Source organism: Peromyscus eremicus, chromosome 10 (genome assembly GCF_949786415.1).
Source record: "Peromyscus eremicus chromosome 10, PerEre_H2_v1, whole genome shotgun sequence".
Classification (NCBI taxonomy): Eukaryota; Metazoa; Chordata; class Mammalia; order Rodentia; family Cricetidae; genus Peromyscus; species Peromyscus eremicus.
Window position 1 is genome coordinate 11,299,523 of NC_081426.1, and position 23,335 is coordinate 11,322,857.

At 42.5% G+C, this 23,335-nt stretch overlaps 1 protein-coding gene across 1 annotated transcript in view; it reads left to right on the forward strand.

Annotated features, from left to right (window-relative positions):
* Window positions 1-3,607: 3,607 nt before the first annotated feature.
* Actr2 (actin related protein 2) overlaps window positions 3,608-23,335 on the forward strand; it is a 50,170-nt gene continuing 30,442 nt past the window's right edge. The window contains exons 1-2 of the mRNA XM_059275396.1: window positions 3,608-3,740; window positions 17,112-17,222. Of these exons, the coding sequence (XP_059131379.1) occupies window positions 3,693-3,740; window positions 17,112-17,222 (159 nt within the window). The 5' untranslated portion in view covers window positions 3,608-3,692. The remainder of the gene's footprint in view (window positions 3,741-17,111; window positions 17,223-23,335) is intronic.

The following is a 23,335-nucleotide window of genomic DNA, read 5'->3' on the forward strand; positions in this document are numbered from 1 at the left end:
GCAGTTTAAGAGAGAGAGACTGGGGTGGTGGTGGTGGTGGTGTGCGCCTTTAGTCCCAGTACTCAGGAGGCAGAGGCAGGAGGATCTCTGTGAGTTTGAGTACAGCCTGGTCTACAGAGTGAGTTCTAGGACAACCAGAGCTACACAGAGAAACCCTGTCTCGAAAAACAGAGAGCCAGAGAGCTAGAGCCAGAGCCAGAGAGACAGAGAGAGAGAGAGAGAGAGAGAGAGAGAGAGAGAGAGAGAGAGGAGAGAGAGAGTTGGCTCATAGTTCAAGGGTATCGCTCTATATAAATAAAACACTGATTGGCCAATAGCCAGACAGAAAGTATAGGCGGGACTAACAGAGAGGAAAATTGAGGAACAGGAAGGAAAGAGAGAGACCTGCCAGCTGCCACCATGACGAGCAAGATGTAAGATACTGGTAAGCCACGAGCCACGTGACAACTTATAGATTAATAGAAATGGGTTTATTTAAGATGGAAGAACTAGATAGCTAGAAGCCTGAGCCATTAGGCCAAACAGTTTAAATAATATAAGAGTCTGTGTGTTTATTTTGTAAGTGGGCTCCGGGACTGGCGGGGTTGGCAGGAGATGGAGAGAAAACTCTCCAGCTACACATCATGATGGAGATGCTGTATTGGAAGTCAGGAAACAGGAAGATGAATGCTGGAGCTTCCTCTTTTTAAACAATCCAGAACTCTAGCCTAGGAAACAGTGCCACGCTCTGTTAGGTGCCACTTTCCTTTAGGATGGATCATCCTCTCTCAACTAACCTAACCAAGAAAATCCTCACAGGCATGCCCAGAGGCCCACCTAATCTAAATAGTCCCTTACAGATGTGCCTGGAGGCGTCTCTCCTAGGCGATTGTAGACATCAAATTCACAATCAATATTAACCATCACTCCTATAATACAAATTCTCAATCAGTATTAACCATCACTCCTAAATACAAATTCACAATCAATATTAACCATCACTCCTAAAATACAAATTCACAATCAATATCATCCATCACTCCTAAATACAGAGAAGTCTACAAGAGGGGAGCTAGAGAGAAGGCTTAGTAGCTAAGAGAGTTTACAGTTCTACCAGGGGACCAGTGTTCAGATCCCAGCATCCAAATCAGATGGCTTAAAGATACCTGTAACTCCAGCTTCCAGGGATCCAGAGCCCCCTTCTAGCCTCCATGGGTACCTACATACACATACATTCACAGACACATACAAATAAAACAAATAAATCTTAAAAAGAAAGAAAAAAGGCCACAAGGGAGGTCTGGTGTGGTGGCTTTTGCCTACAATCCTCAAACTTAGGCGTACGAGGCAGGAGGATGGCTGAGGGTTCAGCCTGGGCTGCATAGCAAGACCGGCCTGGGACATGAGTGAGACTTGTCTCAGAAGGGGAGGGGGGAAGAGGAATCCCAGGGGAGAGTAGGTAGAAGAGCTAGGCTAGGCCTCTCTCACGCAGAGCAGGCCTGAGCCCGGTCTTCTTGGCTGATTTTACCAGCCCAAGGTCACATTTAGTTGTTTGCTAGACTTCAAGGCCGGAAGCAGCTTGTGAAAAAGCTGTTCCACGGGCTGTTGACGGGAGACTTGGCCACGGAAAGTCTCTTTTTCATGTTCTATTAGAGATTTAAATTTATCTCTGCCCCCACAGACCTTGTGCTTGTTCTGTTCTGCTGCTGCCTCCACCTCCCGACGCTGGGGTAGCCGAATGGTTTCCCGGCTGGGGATGGAAACCAGGCTTGTACATGGTAGGCAAGCACTTCACAACTGAGCCACAACCCTAGCTCATTTGTTCCCTTTTCAATAGCAAATTACTATTAACATCCAGATTCTAGGTGTATATATAGTCCTTGAGGTTTTGTGTGTATGTATGTATGTGTATGTATGTATGTGTACGTGTGTATATATATGTATGTATATGTACATGTATATGTATGTATGTACATACACTATGAATCCAAGGGATTGAACTCAGGTCATCAAGCAGGCACCTTTACTTGCTGAGCCACGTTGCTGGCCTAATGACAAAATATTAAACTTGGAAACACATCAACAATGAGTACTTGAGTTGAGATAGTAACATATGTAACAGAACTGTGAAATTTGAGAAGCTCTGCCAGTAAGATTATGTAGGCTATCTCTCACCTTTTACCTAGAAGCCCAAGGGAGTGCTGGGCCTACAGTTTAATTAAATAGGATACACTAACCATCTTGCAGTTTATATTGTGTAAGGTGATGGAGCCTTGACAGGAGGAAATTAAAAAAAGCCAAAGCTTCATCATTCCCTATTTAGTTAGTACTGAGACCACCACCAGCTTGGCTGTGTGCAAAATCTTTAGAAAGATGTAACAAGCTGGGTTTTAGAACAAGGGCAATCACAAAGGACAGACATAGTTATTATAGATAAAGAGAACCAGGCTCAGAAGCCTGCATTTAATGTTAAAATGCTACCACCGAGCTAACACTTGCTTCAGCACAGAATCCTCACAATCACCCGCACAGTCAAAATTCTGTATACACTACAAAACATTTAGCTGTCAGGGCCAGAATCGAAAGTGGAGTTGTGCAGGACATGGTGCTGTATGCCTTTGAGACAGAGAGCCCCCCCCCCCCCATCTCTTGAGTCAGAGGACAGCCTGATCTACATATTGAGCTCCAGGTCAGCCAAGAATAGACAGTGGGATTGTCTCAGAAAACAAAACAAAATTAAAATTACATGAAACTCTTTTTTTTGGAGACAGTTCGTGTGTGTGTGTAGCTTTGGTTGCCATAGAACTAGCACTGTAGACCAAGTTGGCCTTGAACTCACGGAGATACATCTGCCTGTGCCTCTGCCTCCCCGATTGCTGGGACTAAAGGCGCGTGCCACCACCGTCCGGCTGAATGAAAGTCTTATTCTTTTTTCTTTCGTTTTGACAGGGTCTCACTATATAGCTCTAAGCTGGCCTGGAACTCGCTATGTAGACCAGGTTGGCCTCCTGGGATTAAAGCCACCACGCCCGGCTTGGAGTCGTTTGATTTCAAAACCGAGACTAGGAGGTTTTGTTGCGTGTGTGCACATTTTATTTTATTTTTTATTTTTAAAAAGAGGTGCGCGTAGCACTTGTCCCAGTTTCTAAGGGAGGTTACCGAGGGTCACGAATTTGAGGCCAGCATTTGGCAACATAACGAGTTCCTGTTTGAAAAAAAGGAAGTGCGAAGCGGTGAAGCCGAAACAAACGAAAGCATCCCGGCGGGCTGCAACCGGAGGTATGGAATAAACGCAAGGTTTGCAACAGGTGTGGGTGTCTCCGCCAAGGCCTAGGAGCAATGACACATGCCGCCTCGGGACCTCCAGGTGGCTTTCGGTCTTCCCAGCCGGCTGCTCCACCCCTCTCCACGGCACACCTGCGCCCCCTCCCCGGCCTGCCTCGACTACAGGCGGCCCGGCCGCGCCCTTAGTCCCGAGACACCTGGGACAGAGCCACCGCCCCGCACGTCGGGCGCAGCGCCGGAAGCAGAGCGCTGCGAGAGGGCGCGCCAGCGCCGGCCAATGCTCATTGGCCTTCTCGGCTGCCAATCACCCCTTGCTTGGAGCGGCGGCCGGACGGGGACTTCCGGCGTGGGAGGAGCGACGGGCCGAGGGCGGGGCCTCGTGGAGGAGGAAGCAGGCCAAGCCGGGCGGCGGCTCTCCAGGGCGAACCATGGACAGCCAGGGCAGGAAGGTGGTGGTGTGCGACAACGGCACTGGGGTAAGACCCGGCGGGGTGGCCGCGTATATGTGCGGGGTGCGCGTGGACCCTGGGCTACGGGGCTGCGCTGCGGGGGCGCGGGCGAGCGGGCGGGTTCTCGGGGGACGCTCGCTGGGGGCGCGGGCGGGCGGGCGGACGGGCGGACGGGCGGGCGCTCGCCGTAGCCGCGGGGGAGCCGGTGGCCCGGAGCTAGGTGGTCCTTAGTGCACCCGAAAGCGGCGAGGCCGCTCCCCATCCGCCCCCGAGCGCCCGCCCGCGCCCCGAGAACCGTGACCCTGTGTGGGTCTGGGTGGGGGTGGGCCCGGTTCCTGGGTGGTGAGAGGTCTCCATTTCGGAGCCTCGCCTGTGTCCGTACAAGACCCAGCGGCCTTCCTCTTCCTGTGTAGCTGAAGATGCCGAATGCGAGGCAGGAAACGGGTTCCGCAGAGAAAAGGGGAAGTGCTGTCAGGCCCTGGGCCGCGGCCCTAGCTCTCGGCTTCCCGTCTGCCCCAGGAGAGTGCGTGGGCTGCCCTTGTCGCCAGTGGTTTGGAGGGACGGTGGGCAGCTCCAGCTTCACCCTGTCCTCTGCATGCAACCCCTCATAGATCGTCGTTTCTGTGGGAAGACTTAGGAGACCTAGGAGCTCTCCAGTTAGTGGGAAGTGAATCAGTTCTGGTTCCTCCTCCCTGCCTGCCTTTTTTTTTTTTCCCCCTCTGTCAGTGCAGGATACAGACCTTAGTTTTAAAGATCCTAAAATTGTGAAAATCAGACCAAAGCGCTGATTTAGAAACTATTTGCAAGTGGTTTCTTTCTGTCGTTTAAATAATGTGTTTGGAGCATCAATTCCCAATTTTGAAGATGAAAATGTTTCTTTTGAATGAATTCTTTAGTGATTTCTAACTATTTTAGTGTTACGACAATTTGTGACTTCTCTGCCACAAATGTGACAATACGAATTAAAGATTTTACTTGAACTGTCGCTTTGGAAGCCAGGTTGTTGAGGGGGAAAAGGACCTGATAGTCACTGCCATTCTACGGCCGTTGATTGAATTTATTACAGACTTTGGCAATTATTGTACCAGCTTCATTTAAGCTAAGTTAAAATGAGACTATAGTAGAGTAAGTATTGTAATACAGAGGGACATCCTTATCACTGCTGTGGTGATATGCCTAAGATTTAGAAACATAAAAGTTTTTAAGCAAACCCATTTATGTGTCTTCATTAAAGATATTTATGTTTGCAGACTTCATGTAGGGATACATAAAATGCATTTCATATTCTTTGAGATACAGGATAAAGCAGTAAGGAAAGTTAGGGTAGAGTTTCATAAAGCTTCTAAATTGTCAGGAGAAAGATTTATTTATTTATTTTTTGGTTTTTCGAGACAGAGTTTCTCTGTGTAGCTTTGGAGCCTGTCCTGGAACTCACTCTGTAGCCCAGGCTGGCCTCGAACTCACAGAGATCTACCTGGCTCTGCCTCCCGAGTGCTGGGATTAAAGGCATGTGCCACCACTGCCCAGCTGAGAAAGATTTTTTTTTTTAACAAAGCATGTATTGTTGCGTTCTATTTAAACTAAATTATAAACATTTAAACTTTTCTAAAATTCTTATTAAAAATGTGCTATTTAAAAAAAATACTACTTTGGGCCGCGTGGTGGCGGCGGCGGCGAATGCCTTTAATCCCAGCACTTGAGAGGCAGAGGCAGGTGGATCTCTGAGTTCAAGGCCAGCCTGGTCTACAGAGTTAGTTCCAGGACAGCCAAGGCTACACAGAGAAACCCTGTCTTGAAAACACCGCCCCCCCCCCAAAAAAAAAATTGCTACTTTGGTACCAAAGAGATGGCTCAGCAGTTAAGAGCACTTGTCGATCTTGCAGAGGACCTGAGTTTGATTCCCATCATCTTGCATGACAGCTTACAGCCTTCTGTAACTCTAGTTCCAGGGCATCCAGTGCCCTCTTCTGGCTTCTGTGGGTACCAGGCACACGTATGGAACACATGCAAATATGCAAGTAAAACATACATACACCTAAAATAGAAATTATGCAAGTAAAACACACATACACCTAAAATAGAAATTATGCAAGTAAAACACACATACACCTAAAATAGAAATAAGTCTTTAAAATGTTAAAAGGACTGCAGTGGTGGCATAGTCTTTTTATGCCAGCACTTGGGAGGCAGAGTGACTACAGAGTGAGACTCCCACCTTTTTTTTTTTTTTTTTTTTAAATCCTATTCATTCGGGCAAAAAGATCAGTTACTGTGGAATAAATGAAGGGAAAAGCATTTTGTATTTGGTATTACTCTTGTAGTTATTTATAAACTTTATCCATATTTTTTATAGATGTTGATGGCTATGAATGAAATAGCTTTGATACTCATATCCATTCATATATAGCTCTGACTTAAATCATATCACAGTTAGGAATGTTGTGATGTTTCTAAAAAATGTGAGGACTAAGAGCTGCTTAGAATCTGTTTTCTTAACTACTTATTCTTCTGAGTTCATCTTGATTTTTATTTAGGTACCTGAAGTTATGGTGATGTCTTTACAATTAAATATTAAAGAAGACATTAAGATTTGGGTTTGTTTGCTTGCTTGTTTGTTTTTTAATCACGCAAAGGGGCTAAGCACCTGTCCTTGAAGTCCCAGAACCCACATAAAGCTGGGACCATAATTCCAGTGCTTCTGCCATAAGGTAGGAGACAGAGAAAGGAGAACCTCTAAAAGGTTTTGAACTAGCTGGAGCTGTGTATGCAGCAATGGACAAGAAAAGAGCAAAAGATGGGGGCATATGTGTGATGTCCTCTGATGTCTACATGTGCACCGTAGCGTGCATCCACACATGAACCCTCGTGCACACCGTACACTCGAGGAACTAGAGACTGGAGATGTTAATGCATGAGGTAGAGTGCTTGCCTGATGTTTGAGAAATCGGGGTCCATCTCCAGCACTGTACAAACCAAATGTGGCCTATACCTATAATCCCTGCACATGGGAGGTGGTTGCAGAAGTATCTTAAATCATTAATCAATGGTGGCTTCATTTACCTTTGTATGCTTTAGATTTTAAAATGCGGACTGTTTGAGAAGTTGGGTTTGTTTTTTTTTTTTTTTTTATGATGTTGGGAATTGAACCCAAGGATTTGGACACGGGCGGTAAATGCTCTTTCTGAGATGTCCCCAACCCTAAAAAGTTAAATAAAATAAATTTAAAGATTTGTTATATTTTTGTGTGCATGGGTGTTTTGCCTGCATATGTGTGTCTGGTGCCCGAGGGGGTTGGATTCTCTGGTTCCAGACTCTTGGATAATTATGAGGCACCTTGTGCATACTGGGAATCAAACCTAGATCCTTGGCAAGAACGAGTGCTCTTGACTACATCTCTCCAGCCAGAAGATATTAAAATTTTAATCCCTCTCACAGGCACATAATTGGATACTGGAAGTATAGATTTGTTCTTTTGATCACATGCTAGATGCTAGGCCTGCTCTCTTTTCCCATTACCCACAACTAGACCCTTGTCTCAGTAGCCCAGAGAAGGAAACCTGCTTTCTAGAATAGGGCTTCTGAAAGTAGCCATTTAGGCAAAAGTCAGGATACCTCTTTACCTGTGAGATTTGATTCCTTTCAAATTGAGTCCAGGTTCCTGGTGTTAATATAAACTTCAGTATAAACTCACCAACAGTGACATCATTCCCCAACAAAATGCAGATTTCCCAAGTGACTTCTGTGTTGCTGGCACAATGCTTAATAAAGTTGGATGGTTAGACATAGACATTTATAGTGCTGGAAGAATGTTATACTTAAAATTCACATTTGTAATTGATTGTAGTCTGTTTTATCAGGCTTTTGCTAACTTATATGTTGGGTTTAGGAATATTTTAAGTAAAAACAAAACAAAAATTTCACTGGGTGGTGGTGGCACACACCTTTAACCAGGCAGATCTCTGTGAGTTCGAGGCCAGCCTGGTCTACAGAGTGAGATCCAGAACAGGCACCAAAACTTCACAGAGAAACCCTGTCTCGAAAAACCAAAACCAAACAAACTAAAAACAAAACAAGAACTTGAGTTTTGCCTTGTGAAAGGCAGTGGTCTTATAGAACAACCATTGCCTCAAATAAGAATGGCCACTGTGAAGTTAAAATAAAAGCACCACCAATTATTAAGGGAAAAATACAAAACAAATGAGCTCAAGGGGAGGTTAGAAATCCCAGTGAGTGTGATAGAGCATGCCTGTAATTCCAGTGCTTGGGGTGGAGAGGCAGAAGGATCAGGAATTCAAGATCAGCTTGGGTCACATGAGGCCTTGTCTCAAAAGACAAGAAAATCCTGCTGGGTACAACTTCCAGCTCTTGGGAGACTAAAGCAGGAAAATCACCAATTCAAGGCTAGCCTGGTCTACATAGCGATACCCTGTCTCCAGAGGCCCAGGAGTCATTCATTACACAAGAGGCAGTGGAAGGAGGAGGAGCCCAAGGCAGTGGTGACCACAAGGAAACAGTACTACTGGACACCAGGACTCGGCAGTGTGACAGCATGCACAAGACCCATGCAAACCAGGCCCAATTCCTGCATCCCACCCCAGCCAAGCAGACAGACCATTTTCTCTAATAATGTAGCCCCTGAGAAGTCAGCCACACTCCCATGGAAGGCTATGTACCCAAGAATATTTGGACATACTTGCCTTGGTGGAAAACAAAGACAGTTGAATGGGAAGGGAGGGGGTGTTGACCTGGGGGCAGCACGGTGAATATGGTCAAAACATGTTTACAAAACTCTCAAAAAACTAATAAAATATTTAAAAATAAAAGTGTTTTTTGTTTGTTTTGCCTTTTTTTTTAAAAAAAAAACTGGAGCTGAGGATCGAACCCAGGGCCTTGCACTTGCTAGGCAAGTGCTCTACCCCTGAGTTAAATCCCCACCCCCTTGTTTTGCTTTAGAGGCAGGGTTTCTCTGTGTGTAGCCGTGGCTGTCCTGGATCTTGCTCTGTAAACCAGGCTGGCCTTGAACTCACAGAGGTCTGCCTGCTTCAGCCTCCTGAGTGCTGGGATTAAAGGCATGTGTCACACTGCCCAGCTTTGAATCTTTTTTAAGGAAAAGGTTGCTTTGATAGCAAATGTAGACAGGCCCTTTGTTCATTTTGCCTTAAGGAACACTGTGCCTCTTACTATTTGATGACTCAGGAGGAAGTAGAGAGCCTGCTTAAACCACAGTGCTACAAGGAAGAAACTATATATGGTCAAATCTGTTCTCAAACACAGCCTGTTGCACACAGAACTAAGTCACCAGCCTTAACATGATCGACATGCAGGAGGAATGTCACTGATTAAAGTGATACCCAAAGAGTATCATAGAAAAGAATATTTTCTTTGTATTTTGTTATATCATGGCTGTTTAAAATTTTTTTTGAGTTTAGCTTGCCTATTAATTTTACGTTGCTGAATTGAATTGTTTTCATATTATTGGAGCCTGATGCATTCAAATGTGAAATAATGTGGAATAGTATGGTTTTTACTGTATTGGTGGAATGTCTCGTGCCTTTAGAAATGCTGGCGCTGGACTCCCAAGACAGCATCTGCTGCCACCGAGCTACTGGAAGAGTGGGTAGGTGGTGAGGGTGTCTGTTTTTGAAAGAAGGGTCTGGAGTCTGGGCTGGCCTCCAGCTTGCCACATAGCTGAGGACAGCCTTGAACTTCTGTCCTTCCTCCACCTCTCACGTGCCACCATGCCTGGTGTATGGGCTGGGAAACCAGCCCAAGGCTTAGTGCATGGTAGGTGAGCACTGTGCTATCTGAGCTACATCCCCACCCCCAGGGATAGTTTCTTATTAAGTATTTACTTTCCCCCCACCCCCTATTTGTAGTAGCTTTAATTTGAAGTCTGATTTTCCTCCTCCCTCTTCCCTCCTCCTCCTTTTCCTCCTCCTGCTTTGGAAAAGCGGTGATAGTGGTTTATAATGGTTTGTTTCTGCAGTTTCAGGGGTCTCGTTTTTTTGTCTTCTGGGGTACTTGGAAAAGGTTTCCTCGCTTAAAGTATATGGAGAACTTGAAGGGCCCTTGAGCTGACCAGCAGGTGAAGGTGCTTGTTGCCAACCTGAGTTTGATTCCTGAGACCCTATAGAGAAGGGGAGCAAAGTACCAGGGAACTCACATGTGCACACACACAGTTTTTAAAATGTAGTTTAAAATTTTTTAAAATAACTTACTATTCAAAAATTTTTAATTGTTTTATGTTTATGGGTGTCACTGGCATGCCTGATGCCCATGGAAGTCAGAAGAGGGCATCACATCCCCTGGAATTGTAGTTACAGACAGTTGTGAGCTGCTGCCACATGGGTGCTGGGAATTACTGAACCCTAGTCTTGTAGGAAAAGCAGCTAGTACTCTTTTTTTTTTTTTTTTTAACTTTTATCTGCATTTATTTTATGCTGAATTTATCCCTGTGCCATAAGTTTTTGTATCTTCAGTTTCTTCTTGAATATCTTTTTCCTTTTTTGGTTTTTCGAGACAGGGCTTCACTGTGTAGCTTTGTGCCTGTCCTGGAACTCACTCTGTAGCCCAGGCAGGCCTCGAACTCACAGAGATCCGCCTGCCTCTGCCTCCTAAGTGCTGGGATTAAAGGCATGTGCCACCACCACTGCCCAGCTCTGGGATATCTTTTTCTTCTGTGCAACTTCTTCTGGCTTTAGAGCAGTTTGTTCCTTTTCAGTGAGGAGCATCTCAGTTTGACAGGAGGACCTCATGTATGGGTTAATCCAGCCATGAGCTCTGTAGCTAGTGCTCTTAACTCCAGCCCCTAAAAAGAATTTTAAGATATGAACAGCTGCACAGTTGTAATCAGAAGACATTGATGTGACCTGACCCTTTCCTTTGCTATTGTGTGTATGTGTGAGTGGCAGGGAGACCAATCAACCTTAGCAGTCTCCTCCCTGTACCAGGATTTACTTTACCCCTTCGCAGGGTCCCCTCCCCTTTGTTATAGCCTCCCCTTTGTGTAGATTAGCCTTCTAGTCATACTTGTTTCTTTGGTAGTGCTGGCATTCCAACCCATTGCCTTGTGCATGCTAAGCAAGCCCTGTACTACTGAGCTATATCTCTAACCAACTTCTAATTTTCTTCGAGACTGTTTATACCCATACAAGTGAGCGTTTCATCGTGATTAATGGGGAATTCTGTATCTGTTAATTTTGAGGGGTTTGCTGTTGTTTTGATTATCCTTGTTGAAAGCCATGTTGGCCTTGAACTAAGATCTTGCTCCTCGGAGTGCTGGCTCTAAAAGCACTTTATTGGCCTTCATTAAGGTTAAACATAAGATTTTTGTATTCAAATAGTATTTTAGTTTTGTACATTCAAAATGTCTGTGGAAATTATGACAGTAGGCTGATGATAATGACAGACTTTATACTAAAATTTATATGGTGGAAGTATGGTGGGAATATTTTCTGTGAGTTTTTTTTTTATTATTTCAGCTTAGTTATCAGTTAAGCTGGGTTTTGACTCGAGGATAGAAATGTTATGATTTAGGAGACGCGTGTGAGAGATTTTATGCACACACGCACGCACGAGGAGGGGAGGGTAGCTCAAGTTAGCTTAGAACTTGCAGTCTTTCTCCCTCAGCCTCCAGAGTGTTAGGACTACAGGCATGAACTGCCACACCTAGCAAGAGGCTGTTTCTTTCCTCTGTGGTAATTGTTCCCCCAAGTCTTTCTAGGTCACATTAATCAGTTATTTGAGTTGACATTGTGGGAGCATGAAGGAGTGTTCCTGAATTCTATTTAACATTCCTTTGGGATGAACATTATACTCTGAATTTCATTTCTCAACCACTGTCAGATGAGCAAGGAGAGAATCTGATTACGAGGTCTTCGGACCATACTGACATGTGCCTTCAGAGGTAACTCAAGAGGAATTGTGTTTTTATTTAAGACAGAAGTCTTACTATGAATAAAGCTTTGGTTGGCCTGACACTCACTATGTAGCTCAGGCTGGCTTACAAGCATGTGCTGTTATACCAACTTCTACAGTAATGTGCTTTTACAAATGTGTAGCTTTACCTAAAAAATGCCCGGCAGTGAGCTAACTAGGATTAAGCTTTGTGAGTATGGAACAAAACATCTAAATAGTATGGTTTACTTAGGTTCTGAAAGCATATATAGACAGAGATAATAGGAATTAAGGTGGAGCAGGGAGCTGAAATTCTTAGTTTCAGACATTTTTCGTAATTACCTTTAATTACTTTAAATCATAATTTTAACATATTTGTGAGGTTCTGTTCAAAAAGACAAAGTTCTGGATAGCAGAATGTTCTAGGGAGGCTATTTATAATTAAATAGGATTCATCATTGTTTCCAAAAGGGCTGCTGTAGAGACAGTGAAGGTATTCGTATTTTGGCAGGATTGATGTAAGCTCACATTACAGGTTTGTGGAGGTCAGAGGACCACAAGCAAGAATAAGTTCTCTCCTTCCACCTTGTGGGTCCCAGGAATTAAACTCAGGTCATTAGCAAGTGCCCTTACCCACCGAACCATCTTATGGGCCAGGACATTGATATTTCCTGTGCACCTTTGGAAAGGAGAACCCTTACATTCTGCTGGTGGGAATGAAAATTAGTCAAGCCTCTTTGGAAATTGATATGGAGATTCCTCCCAAGACTATAAATACATAACAGCCTTGCAGGCATGAGGAGCTGAGTTCAGTCTAGAACCCATGCTCAAACGATGGTTTAGGATTTTAATCCCAGCGCTGCGGAGGCAGAGACTGGGGGCTCCCGGGCTTGCTGGCCAGCCAGTCTAGTCTAGTCGGTAAGCCACAGCCAGTGACCCCATCTCAAAGAAGGTAGGTATTTCTGTTTGTTTATTTAGTTGTTATTTGGGGGTGGTTTGAGACAGGGTTTCTCTGTGTATAGCTCTGGCTGTCCTGGGACTGACTTTGTAGACCGGGCTGGCCTCAAACTCAGAGAGATCTGTCTGCCTCTGCCTCCCGAGTGCTGAGATTAAAGGCATGTGCCACCGTGCCTGGCTAAGGTGGACATTTCTGAGGATGACACTGGAGGTTACCCTATGGTCTGCATGTATGTATATGGGCACATGCACACACTTGTTTTCAAAAGATAAAAAAACTAGGCCGGGCGGTGGTGGCGCACGCTTTTAATCCCAGCACTTGGGGAGGCAGAGGCAGGCGGATCTCTGAGTTCAAGGCCAGCTAGGGCCATACAGAGAAACCCTGTTTTGAAAAAACTAGGAAAAAAAAGAAAAAAGAACTAAACTATCAAATGACATAGTTATCACTCTTGAGTATTTACCCAAAAATCAACATCCTACAGATAAATAACCATGTTTATTGCTACACTGTTCATAATAGGCAGCAAATGAATTGATAAACTATTCTGTATAGTCACAGAAGAATTTCAGCTCTAAAGAATGAAATTACGTCATTTGCAGGGAAATGGATGCAATTATAGATCATATTAAGTGAAGAAGACTCGATAAAGACCATGTTTTCTGTCATTTGTGGATCGTAGACTTTTTTAATAGATACCCAAAATCTTGTTTTAGTGTGTCATGAAAGTAGAGGTGAAACTGAGCCAACAGAGGGCACTAGTGACGGGGAGGAGGAGGGTGTGGTTTGTGAGCCCGCGGTTACACACTTTGAGTGGGTACCAATGTAGTACTTTCTGTTGGTCTTCAGAGTTTCTTCCGTTGGCTTGCGTTAGAGTGTTAGGGCACAGCACAGACTGCCCTTGGACTTGAAAACAGTCTTGCCTGAGCTTTCCAGGTGCAAGTGTGTGTTGCCAGACCTGGCTCTCTGCCCACCTTTTCAAGTACTGTTTCTCCTTAGTTCTTCTAAAAGTGTGTGGTCCCTGATGCCACACAACAGTGGACTTTCTGTAGGGAATTGATTCACCCCATCTCCCCGTGTATCTCTGTCTCCGTCCTCCTCTTTTTACACACACACACACACACACACACACACATACACACACGCACACACAGTTGTTCATAAGGTAGCATAATATTTGTGTATGACCTTAAGTCTATTACCTAACTCAATGCTGTCATAGTTGTTTATGGTTTCGAGCCAGGGTCTCATGCAGTTCGGGCTGGCCTCAAATTCCATGTTAAGTTTGGCCAGCTAAGGCTGGCCTTGAACACCTGTCCTCCTACCACCACCTCCAGAGTACTAGGATTACAGAAGTGTTCCATCAGTGCACAGTCCTAACACAACTTAAACCTTTTCTAAATAGTTATTTCCTAGTGTTTAGGAAGTAATGGTAAGGTTAAAGGTGTTTTTAGATATGATTTAGACATTTTTATTGTATTTATTTGTGAATGGAGGGGCTCACATGCCACAGCATCTATGTAGAGTTCAGAGGACAGCGATGTGGGAGTTGATTCTCTCTTTCTACAGTGTGGGTCCTGAAGATTGAACTCAGGTCGTCAGGTTGGGCAACAAGTGCCTTTACCTCCTAAGGCATCACATTGGTCCTGCTTCAGATATTTTGATCTATGATTAGTTGAGTCCGTGGATGGATAGGGAACCCACCAGCTATATTTGTATTTTAAAATAACCATAATCTCATGCTTGTAAATGAACGGTTCTTTTAATACCTACCAGTCATTTAATGTGTACCTCTGTTACAGGCATTCTCAGTAAACACAAAAATCCTTGTAATTTAGCATGCATTGGATGAAGACCTTACTAATGTTGTGAAGATTTTGATAGTATTTCCATTTATTTATTTATTTTTATTTTATGTGCATTGGTGTTTTGCCTGCATGTATGTCTGTGTGAGGGTGTTAGCTGTGAGCTGCCATGTGGGTGCTAGGAATTGAACCCAAGTCCTCTGGAAAAGCAGTGCTCTTAACCACTGAGCCAGCTTTCCAGCCCCCAGCATTTCCTTTCTTGATACAACATCTTCCTGTATATTAGTTATTTTTCTGGTCATTGAACCAGTACCTCATCAAAATAACTTAAAAGAGGACAGGCTTATTTGGCTCATAGTTCAGAAGGTAATTCTGCCCATGGTGTCAGGGAAGGCATGATGGCAGGATCAGTTCCTGTTTATGGCAGAGGGAATGTGAGGTGCTTGCTCACATTTTGGTAGATGAGGAAATGGGGAGAGAGAGAGAGAGAGATGTAGCCAGAAGTAGGACTGAGTTCTAACTGCTAAGACCTACCTCTCATAACCCACTTCCTTCCTGAGTCCTACCTATTAGAGTACATGTCTACCTAAAGAGACCACCAGCTGGGGGCCAAGTGTTCAACCACGTCCTCAACCGTAACATCCTCCTATCTGAAAGTTTTACTTGTCTTTTCCTCGAGACATCTCCTTTTCACACAGTCTTAAGGAGCCCTGGCTGACTTGGAAATTGCTGTTGACCAGGGTGGCCTTGAACTTGTAGTTCTCCTGTCTGCTTCCTTTGTGCTTAGATTACAGCGTACACTGCCATACCTTGATTCAGTGTCTGTTCTTGAAAAATATATTGAGTGCTGTAGCTCAGAGGTAGAGCATTTGCCTAACATGTCTAATGTCCTGTATCTCAAAAAAGGAGGGAGAGATTCCTCATCAGGCATGGTGGCACATGCCTGTAATCATAGCACATGAATCACCACACCCAGCTTTCCATTTTAAGTTTTAGTGTGGTTTCTAAATCTCCTAAACTACAAAGTTTCTTATGTGTGAAATGAAAGAATCATTAGAATCACTGATGTAGTCCTTGGAGAAGGGTCTTGCTTGAATATGAAATAGTTACCTGGTATTACTAAATATTAAAATGAAAATAGCTAATATGACAATTTTACATGTGAAAATACACATGATGTTAGTCCATATACCATTGGGTTTTTTTTTCGTTTTTGTAAAATGAGGTTGCTTAAATGAGTGGATATTTAAAAGCCTGGTTTCGGGCTGGGGATGTGGTTCAGTGGTAAAACACTTACCTAGCACACACAAGACCCTCTGTTCTATCCCTAGCACTTTAAGAAAGTAAAACAAATGAACCTTTATGGGCTAGAGAAACTGCTCAGCAGTTAAGAGCACTGGTTGCTCTTCTAGAGGACCCAGGTTCAATTCCCAGCACCTCACAGCTATCTGTAACTCCATTTCTGGGGGTCTGATACTCTCACACAAACATGCTTGTAGGCAGGACACCAATGCACATGAAATAAAATACAAAAACCTTAAAAGCCTGGTTTCGAATCAGAGCTGCTCTCGTTGTTTGTTTTATTTTGTTTGTTCGAGACAGGGTTTCTCTGTGTAGCCCTGGCTGTCCTGGAGCTCATTCTGTAGACCAGGCTGGCCTCCAACTCAGGGGTTCACCTGTCTCTGCCGCTGGAATGCTGGGATTAAAGGTGTGCACCACCACTGCCAGGCTGAATTGAAGCTTTTATTGTGTTCATTTTCTATCATTTCTCCTTTAAAAATTCCTTAGCATTTGTTGAGTGGATGTGTCCATTTCTAGAGACTTCCTGAGTGAGCACTGTGTGCTGAAGCTTCTTTCAGGCATCAGGCTCCAGCACGAATCACTCAGTTTAGCTCCCTGCTTGAGCACCTTACATTCTTAGGGCACTTAGGCACTAAGGAAGCAGTTACCCCAAAACTAGATATGAACTCTGTTCTAAATAGTTTTAAGTCAGCTTGACATAAGCTAGTCAGCTGAGAAGAGGGAACCTCAATTAAGAAAATGCCTCTAGCTGCGTGGTGGTGGTGTATGCCTTTAATTCTAGCACTCAGGAAGCAGAGTCAGGTGGATCTCCATGAGTTTGAGGCCAGCCTGGTCTACAGAGAGAGTTCCAGGACAGCCGGGGCTACACAGAGAAACCCTGTCCGGAAACAAGCAAACGAAAAAGAAAAAAAGAAAAAGAAATGCCTCCTTAAGATTGGGTTGTGGGCAGGCCTGTGGGGCATTTCATAATTAGTAATCGATGGGGGAGGGCCCAGTCCATTGTGCATGGGGCAACCCGTGGGTGGTTCTGAGGTCTGTAAGAAAGCAGCTGAGCAAGCCATGGGGAGCAAGCCAGTATTAGCACTCCTCCATGGGCTCTGCATCAGCTCCTGCCTCCAGGTTCCAGTCCTGTTTGAGTTCCTGTCCTGACTTCCCTCAGTGATGGACTGTAATGTGGGAATGTAAACCAAATCAACCCTTTCCTCCCCAAGTTGCTTTGGTCATGGTGTTTGATCACAACAATAGCAACCCAACTATGACAAGGTCTGAGAGTACTTGGTACTTGGGAGAACTTAAAGAGATGGAGCGAGAATATAATGGGGGACCACTTTGGATGGTTTGAAAGCAAAGTGTTATTTTCTGATACTGCTTTTAAATAGTAAATGCTTGGATACTAACACTAACACTAACACTAACCCACTCTTTACTGTTTCCTTCCAGTTTGTGAAGTGTGGATATGCAGGCTCTAACTTTCCGGAACACATCTTCCCAGCTTTGGTTGGAAGACCTATTATCAGATCAACCACCAAAGTGGGAAACATTGAAATCAAGGTAATGTTTTATTCGTTGTTAAATAACCATGAGGATGTGTGAGGTGATCTTTGAATTAAATAGTGTAAGTACAATGTCAGGAAAAGCAGAGAAGAGAACAGAATTTCTCGTAATTTTAATGTATAGTAATACCTCAACAAAGGCAAAACCCCCCCTGAAGTTAATTTTATCTTTTTGTTTATGTATAGCATGGTGCCATTATGATATGGAGTATAAAAAAACATTAGCTTTAGAATTAAGTACAAAATTGATATATATTAGTGCCTATGCCGTCTTGGTGTCTCTGAGACGTGGGGCTTTTCTGATCTCCTACTCTTTCATGCAGTCAGTCAGGAAAACCCAGAAGTCTAGGCCTGGTTCCTCTTCTCCCCATTACAGTTGATTTTCATAATGTGCGGGAGGAAACCAGGCAGCTCCTTATTTGATCTTAACACTATTTGTCTTTCCGTAATGGAAGAGGAGGACAAGTTGTCATTAGCCAATACTTTACATGAGAGGCTCAACAAATATTCCTTCCACTGAGCTAGAAATCAAGCAGGAGTCACATTATTTTATAAGAAATAGACTAATTAAAAGATCACGAATTGACTACATTCTTAAGGTAGACAGGGTCCAGATTATATAAAAAGTAGAATTTAGGGGCTTTTTTAGTGAGGCTTTTCTTTCTTTCTTTTTTAAATAGTTAACACTGTTTGGTCCTGTTTGGATAGTCTTTGGCAAGACTCAGGGTGTATATCTTTGGGATATTTGTTTGAGGTGCTGAGAAAAGTGATGAGTGTAATAGACGATAGAGATAAATTACTGTGTTCTAGGTCTCAACTGTGGGAGCTCGAGAACCGAGTTACGTAATAAATAAAAATACACATGGAAACGTAGATTCTGTGTTTTTTTTAAAAAAAACCTAAAAGTGAATTCTGGCCTTTGGTAGGTTTCCAAAACCAAGTAGTTCACTCAGTATGAGACGTTTTAGGAAAGGCTTTGCAGGGAAATTTTGTCAGATTCCTTTTTCTCTTTTCATAAATTTTCATTCTGATTGAATTTTATCTTTTTTATTTTTATTTTTTTTGGAGACAAGGTCTTACTATGTGTCCTTGGCTGGCCTTGAACTCAGAGAGAACCTGCTTCTGCCTCCAAGTGTAAGATTAAAGGCCTTCATCAGGAAGCCTGGCAGATTCTGTCTTGAAAGGACTTCAATTTGAAATTCAGCTAGTAATGTGATGAGGGAAAACTGAGTGTAAAGAGTGCATTTTACTTAGAGTCTGGCCTTTGAACATTTTTATGAATGATAACATTTTTGAGGTTCAGAGAAATATCCTATGTAGCCATTTTTATTCTCCAACACAACAAAAACAGCACATTTCTTCTCACCTATTTATTTTCTTGCTTTTTAAGGCTAAGTAATAAAACGAACAGTTTTCTTGTGAGTCATTTTCCAGGGACTATCCCAGTAGCGACTGCTGATGGAGTGTCCCTCTGTGTTTTTACTTCAGCTCTTTCATGTCTTTAAGGGTTTCCCTTCACTTGACTACTAGGGTTTAGATAAACACTCCTGAACTAAACTCTGACCTACTCAGCTAGACATGTATTGTCCATGTTTTTCTTAAATTGAGTAATGAACTAAAGAACATTTTGGAATTCCCGTGCTTAGTGAATTGACTTATATTTATTTGTAAGTCTTGTTAGCTAAAATGTGATGGTAGACTAAGACAATGGAAATTTAAATCATCTACTTAATTCTTACAGAGTTCATTTGGCCCTGATAATTAACACCATAAGATATAGTAGTACTGCATCTGACCTCAGCCTAACTGTCTCTGTTGCTTGTGTGTTTAGACCTTTCAGTGGGGATTTTATGTAGGCCTTTTCTGACTCTCGCTTCTACCTTCTCTCTCCCTTTCTTGACCTGTTGAAGTAGAGTAACAAAAAGATGGTAAGTGAGGTCACACACGTGCTCTGTTTGTTTCCACTTTGGCTTGCTGGGACAGTAGCTGTTGTTTGTGTCCCTTCAGTATTGGGGAGGGGGAAATCCATATTTTTGTTTTAAGTGCTTTAATTTTTTAACCTTTTTCATTTCTTCAGTTTGGTAGCAACTAATAAAGTCCTGTACTTTCTTGATTGCATACAATGAACCAAACAAGAACTAATTACTAACATAGTTTTGAATTGTTTTCCTTATTTTTTGTAGATGAATGTTGTAATTAAAATGGAATGTGGTGTGCATAATACAGAAATGAAGTAGCTATGTGATACAGACAGAAAACGGTTGAATTTGTTACATTTGGACACTTAGTTTATTGATTGATGTTCTGTATTACCTATTATACTGAATGCATATATTTGCAGCCAGTATGATAACATATATGTATTTGGTAAACTGCGTAGAATTTTAATGTATACATGAATCATAAGTGAAAAAAGAAATAAAAGAAAATCTGTTTCTATGTCATCCTTACTGATGAGTAGATTTGACACTATCTGAAAATAAATGAGAAAAAAGTAACATACCTCTCAGGCTTTCCCACAAATAAAAGGCCACGCCCCATACACACAGAGACAAGTAAGTACCTTTGCATAGTCCCTCCCTTTTATAAAACAAACAAACAAACAAACTAGAGGCTTACTGGGCCTGTCCCAGACATTTGACTGTGTTATTACATTTTTCTATGGTAGTCTTTAAGTCTGGAAATTCTTAATTTTTTTCTGAATAAAAGAGCATGCATTTTTTAAATACTAAAGAGATTTTTTTAGAAAGGGTATACTTGTAGAGAATAGTATAGGCATAATTTTAAAGTTCTTTTTAAATCAGAAATAGAATATCTAATTGGTATTATAAATACATTTGTTCTTTCAGTATAAAAGTAAAATCTTCCACATGCTGGGTGAAGAGAAAGAACATGTTTTGAGATGTAGCCCGTTCTAACCCTCACGCCAACCTCCACTTCCCTGGTTTCATAGACTTTCCTTCTAGGGATATAATTGTGGTTTAAAGCTTGTGTTTTTTTCTATTTTCTAGTTCAGAATGACATTGTTCAAAATTATTCTTGGCAAATATAATCTATACTAAGTAACTGGCTTTCCCCAGTGTCTCAGTTACTGTGAGTTTCCAGGGACCAGGTGAGGTTTAGGCTTGAAGTCCAGTGGTGGGCAACAGTAAAAACTTGAGGCTGCTCTGAGCATTTCCTGCTGGTTCTGAAGGGAGGAGGGAACTTAAGAGTCTTCGATTTGTTTGTTTGTTTGCTTGCTTGCTTGTTTGTTTTTGGGTTTTCTCTGTGTAGCCAGCCTTAGCCATCCTGGAACTTGATCTGTCCCAGGCTGGCCTTGAACTCACAGAGATCCGCCTACCTCCGCAATCCAGGGATTAAAGGTGTGCGCCACCACCGCAGAGCTAGGTTATTAGCAGCATTGTTGAAAGTTGAAAGGTTCTAAGGGAGAGTTAATATATGATCTAGGTTTTGTTTGGAGGTTTTGTTTGATTAGTTGGTTAGTTTTTTCTCAGACAGGGTTTCACATAGCTTAGGCTGGCATCAAACTTGATGTGGAGTCCAGGATAGCCGCCTCGAGCTACTGATCTTCCTTCCTCAATCTCTCTCTCTCTCTCTCTCTCTCTCTCTCTCTCTCTCTCTCTCTCTCTCTCTCTCTTCTTTGTTTTGAGTTTTGGTTTTCTGAGACAGGGTTTCTCTGTGTAGCCCTGCTGTCCTGGAACTGACTGTAGATCAGTGCCTCACTCTGTCGAGTGCTGTGCTCCAAGCTTGTGCCACTGCTCCTGGTTGGTTTTGGTCTCCCTATATAGCCCAGGCTGAGCCTGAACTCTGGCATTCTTCATCTTCCTACCTAGGCCTTATAGTGTGTGCCACAATACCTGTCAGTCGTTGCTTTTTTCTTTTTCTTTTTCTTTTTCTTTTTCTTTTTCTTTTTCTTTTTCTTTTTCTTTTTCTTTTTTTGAGACAAAGTCTCATATATCTCAAGCTGGCCTTGAACTTCTGATCCTCTTGCCTTTACCTCCTAAGTCCTATGATTACAGTGTGCCATCATGCCTGATATCAGACCATGCTGGGGATGGAACCCAGGGCTTTTGTGCATGCTAGGCAAGCACTATACCAACTCTGCAACATCTCTGGCCTGTCTGAGGGTTAAAGAAGTAATTTTATCAACAAGTTGTTCATTAAGTCCCTTGAATGCAAACATTTCCATTTGTAAATGGCCCTTTTTGTTCAGAGGAAACTAAGGATACTCAATGTGAGATGTCCCTTTCAGTTAATAGTCCATAATATGTGTGTCCCTAGAAGAAGATTCATAAGGCTTTTATTTTGAGTTGCTATAAGCCTCTGCTCTTTTTTTTTTTTTTTTTTTTTGAGACAGGGTTTCTCTGTGTAGCCCTGGCTGTCCTGGAACTTGCTCTGTAGACCAGGCTGGCCCTGAGTTCACAGAGAGATCTACCTGCCTCTGCCTCCCGAGTGCTGGGATAAAAGATGTGTGCCAACATCACCACCTCAGAGGCAATAAGCCACTCTTCTTAAGAGGAATAAAAGTAAGTATTCTGTTGAAATTTGATCATACTTACTCTAAATTGGTTGAAATAATAGAGATTACCAACCAATTATCGAAATCAGTTGTCTTCCATAATACAATGAAAAATACACTTACCATAGGAGCAAATAAGTAACAGAAATTGGTATGAAATTGTACTTGTTAATAGCCAAAAGTAGCATATATATTTGCAGGTATAGAATTTTTTTTTCTCTATTTTTAATTAAGAAATGTTTAGCACATACAGCTACGTTAAACAGGGTTTACAGACCCTCCATGTACCTACCACCTAGATTCCAGTATTAATATCTGTTATTCTAAACCAGGCATAGGGGCACTGGGGAGGCAGAGGCAGGCAGATCTCAGGATGGTTGAGGCCAGCCTGGTCTACACACAGAGTTCCAGAACATCCAGGGCTACATAGAGGGACCTTGTCTCAAAAAACAAAACATTTATTATTTTGATTAACTACATACCCATTCATCTATCCAAATGCTTTGTTTGTTTGTTTGTTTGGTTTGGTTTGGGTTGGTTTTTGTTTGTTTGTGTTTTTGATGTTTCACTGAGTTACAGATACTAGTATACTTCTCCCTAAATACTTCACCATGCCTGCCTTTATCCACAGTTCACAAGTGTCGGTCTTTCCAGTTTTTCATTTTCTTCCTGAAGATTCTGAGTAGTCAAGGAACTTGAGTGTTAGTTTTGGGAAAATTGACGTTATAAGAAATTAGTTGCAATAGAAAGTTTTAGTGAACTTCTTTCCTTTTGCCATTACTGTATCTTCCAGAAATCTGGCTTTTAGTTTAAAACTACTCTTCAGGGACATTTCTAGTTCTGTTTTTTTTCCTTTTCCCCTAGCACTGCAGATTGAACTCCTAGGGTCCTCCACATGCCTACCTCTGTGCTTCAGCCCACCCCAAAGGTCATGTTTATAAAGCTTCATTTTAAATCTTCTCATGTTGGTTTTGCGGTTTCTTTTCTTCATCTCCTCATAATCTGAACTTTTATTATACCAAATAGTAGCTATTTCTGGTACTAATTTTTAATTGGATTCATCAGTGTAGAAATAATATTTGGTTTACTGATTTCTAAAACATTTAAATATTAAGATCTTGTTTGCTTTGCTATGCATACAAAGTTTTGTATTTTTTTTTTTTAATGTGGGTCACCTTAAATATGCTCTCATTGGAGGCTGGAGAGATGGCTCAGAGGTTAAGAGCACTGGCTGCTCTTCCAGAGGTCCTGAGTTCAATTCCCAGCAACCACATGGTGGTTCACAACCATCTGTAATGAGATCTGGCGCCCTCTTCTGGCCTGCATGAAGAAGAGTGTATACATAATAAATAAATAAATCTTTAAAAAAAAAACAAAAACAGAAAAGTATTTGTAAAAAAAAAAATATGCTCTCATTGGAGACAGTTTGTGAGTGTTGTGCTTCATGAAAGATAGCATTGATTTCCAGTATTATACTCCATGATTAAAAATGTTGCCCATGGGATAACTTTATAGGAGTTGTTTTAATGCATACACATATAGATAGACATTTGTGAAGTCTGTTAATTGGTGTGTGTGTGTGTGTGTGTGTG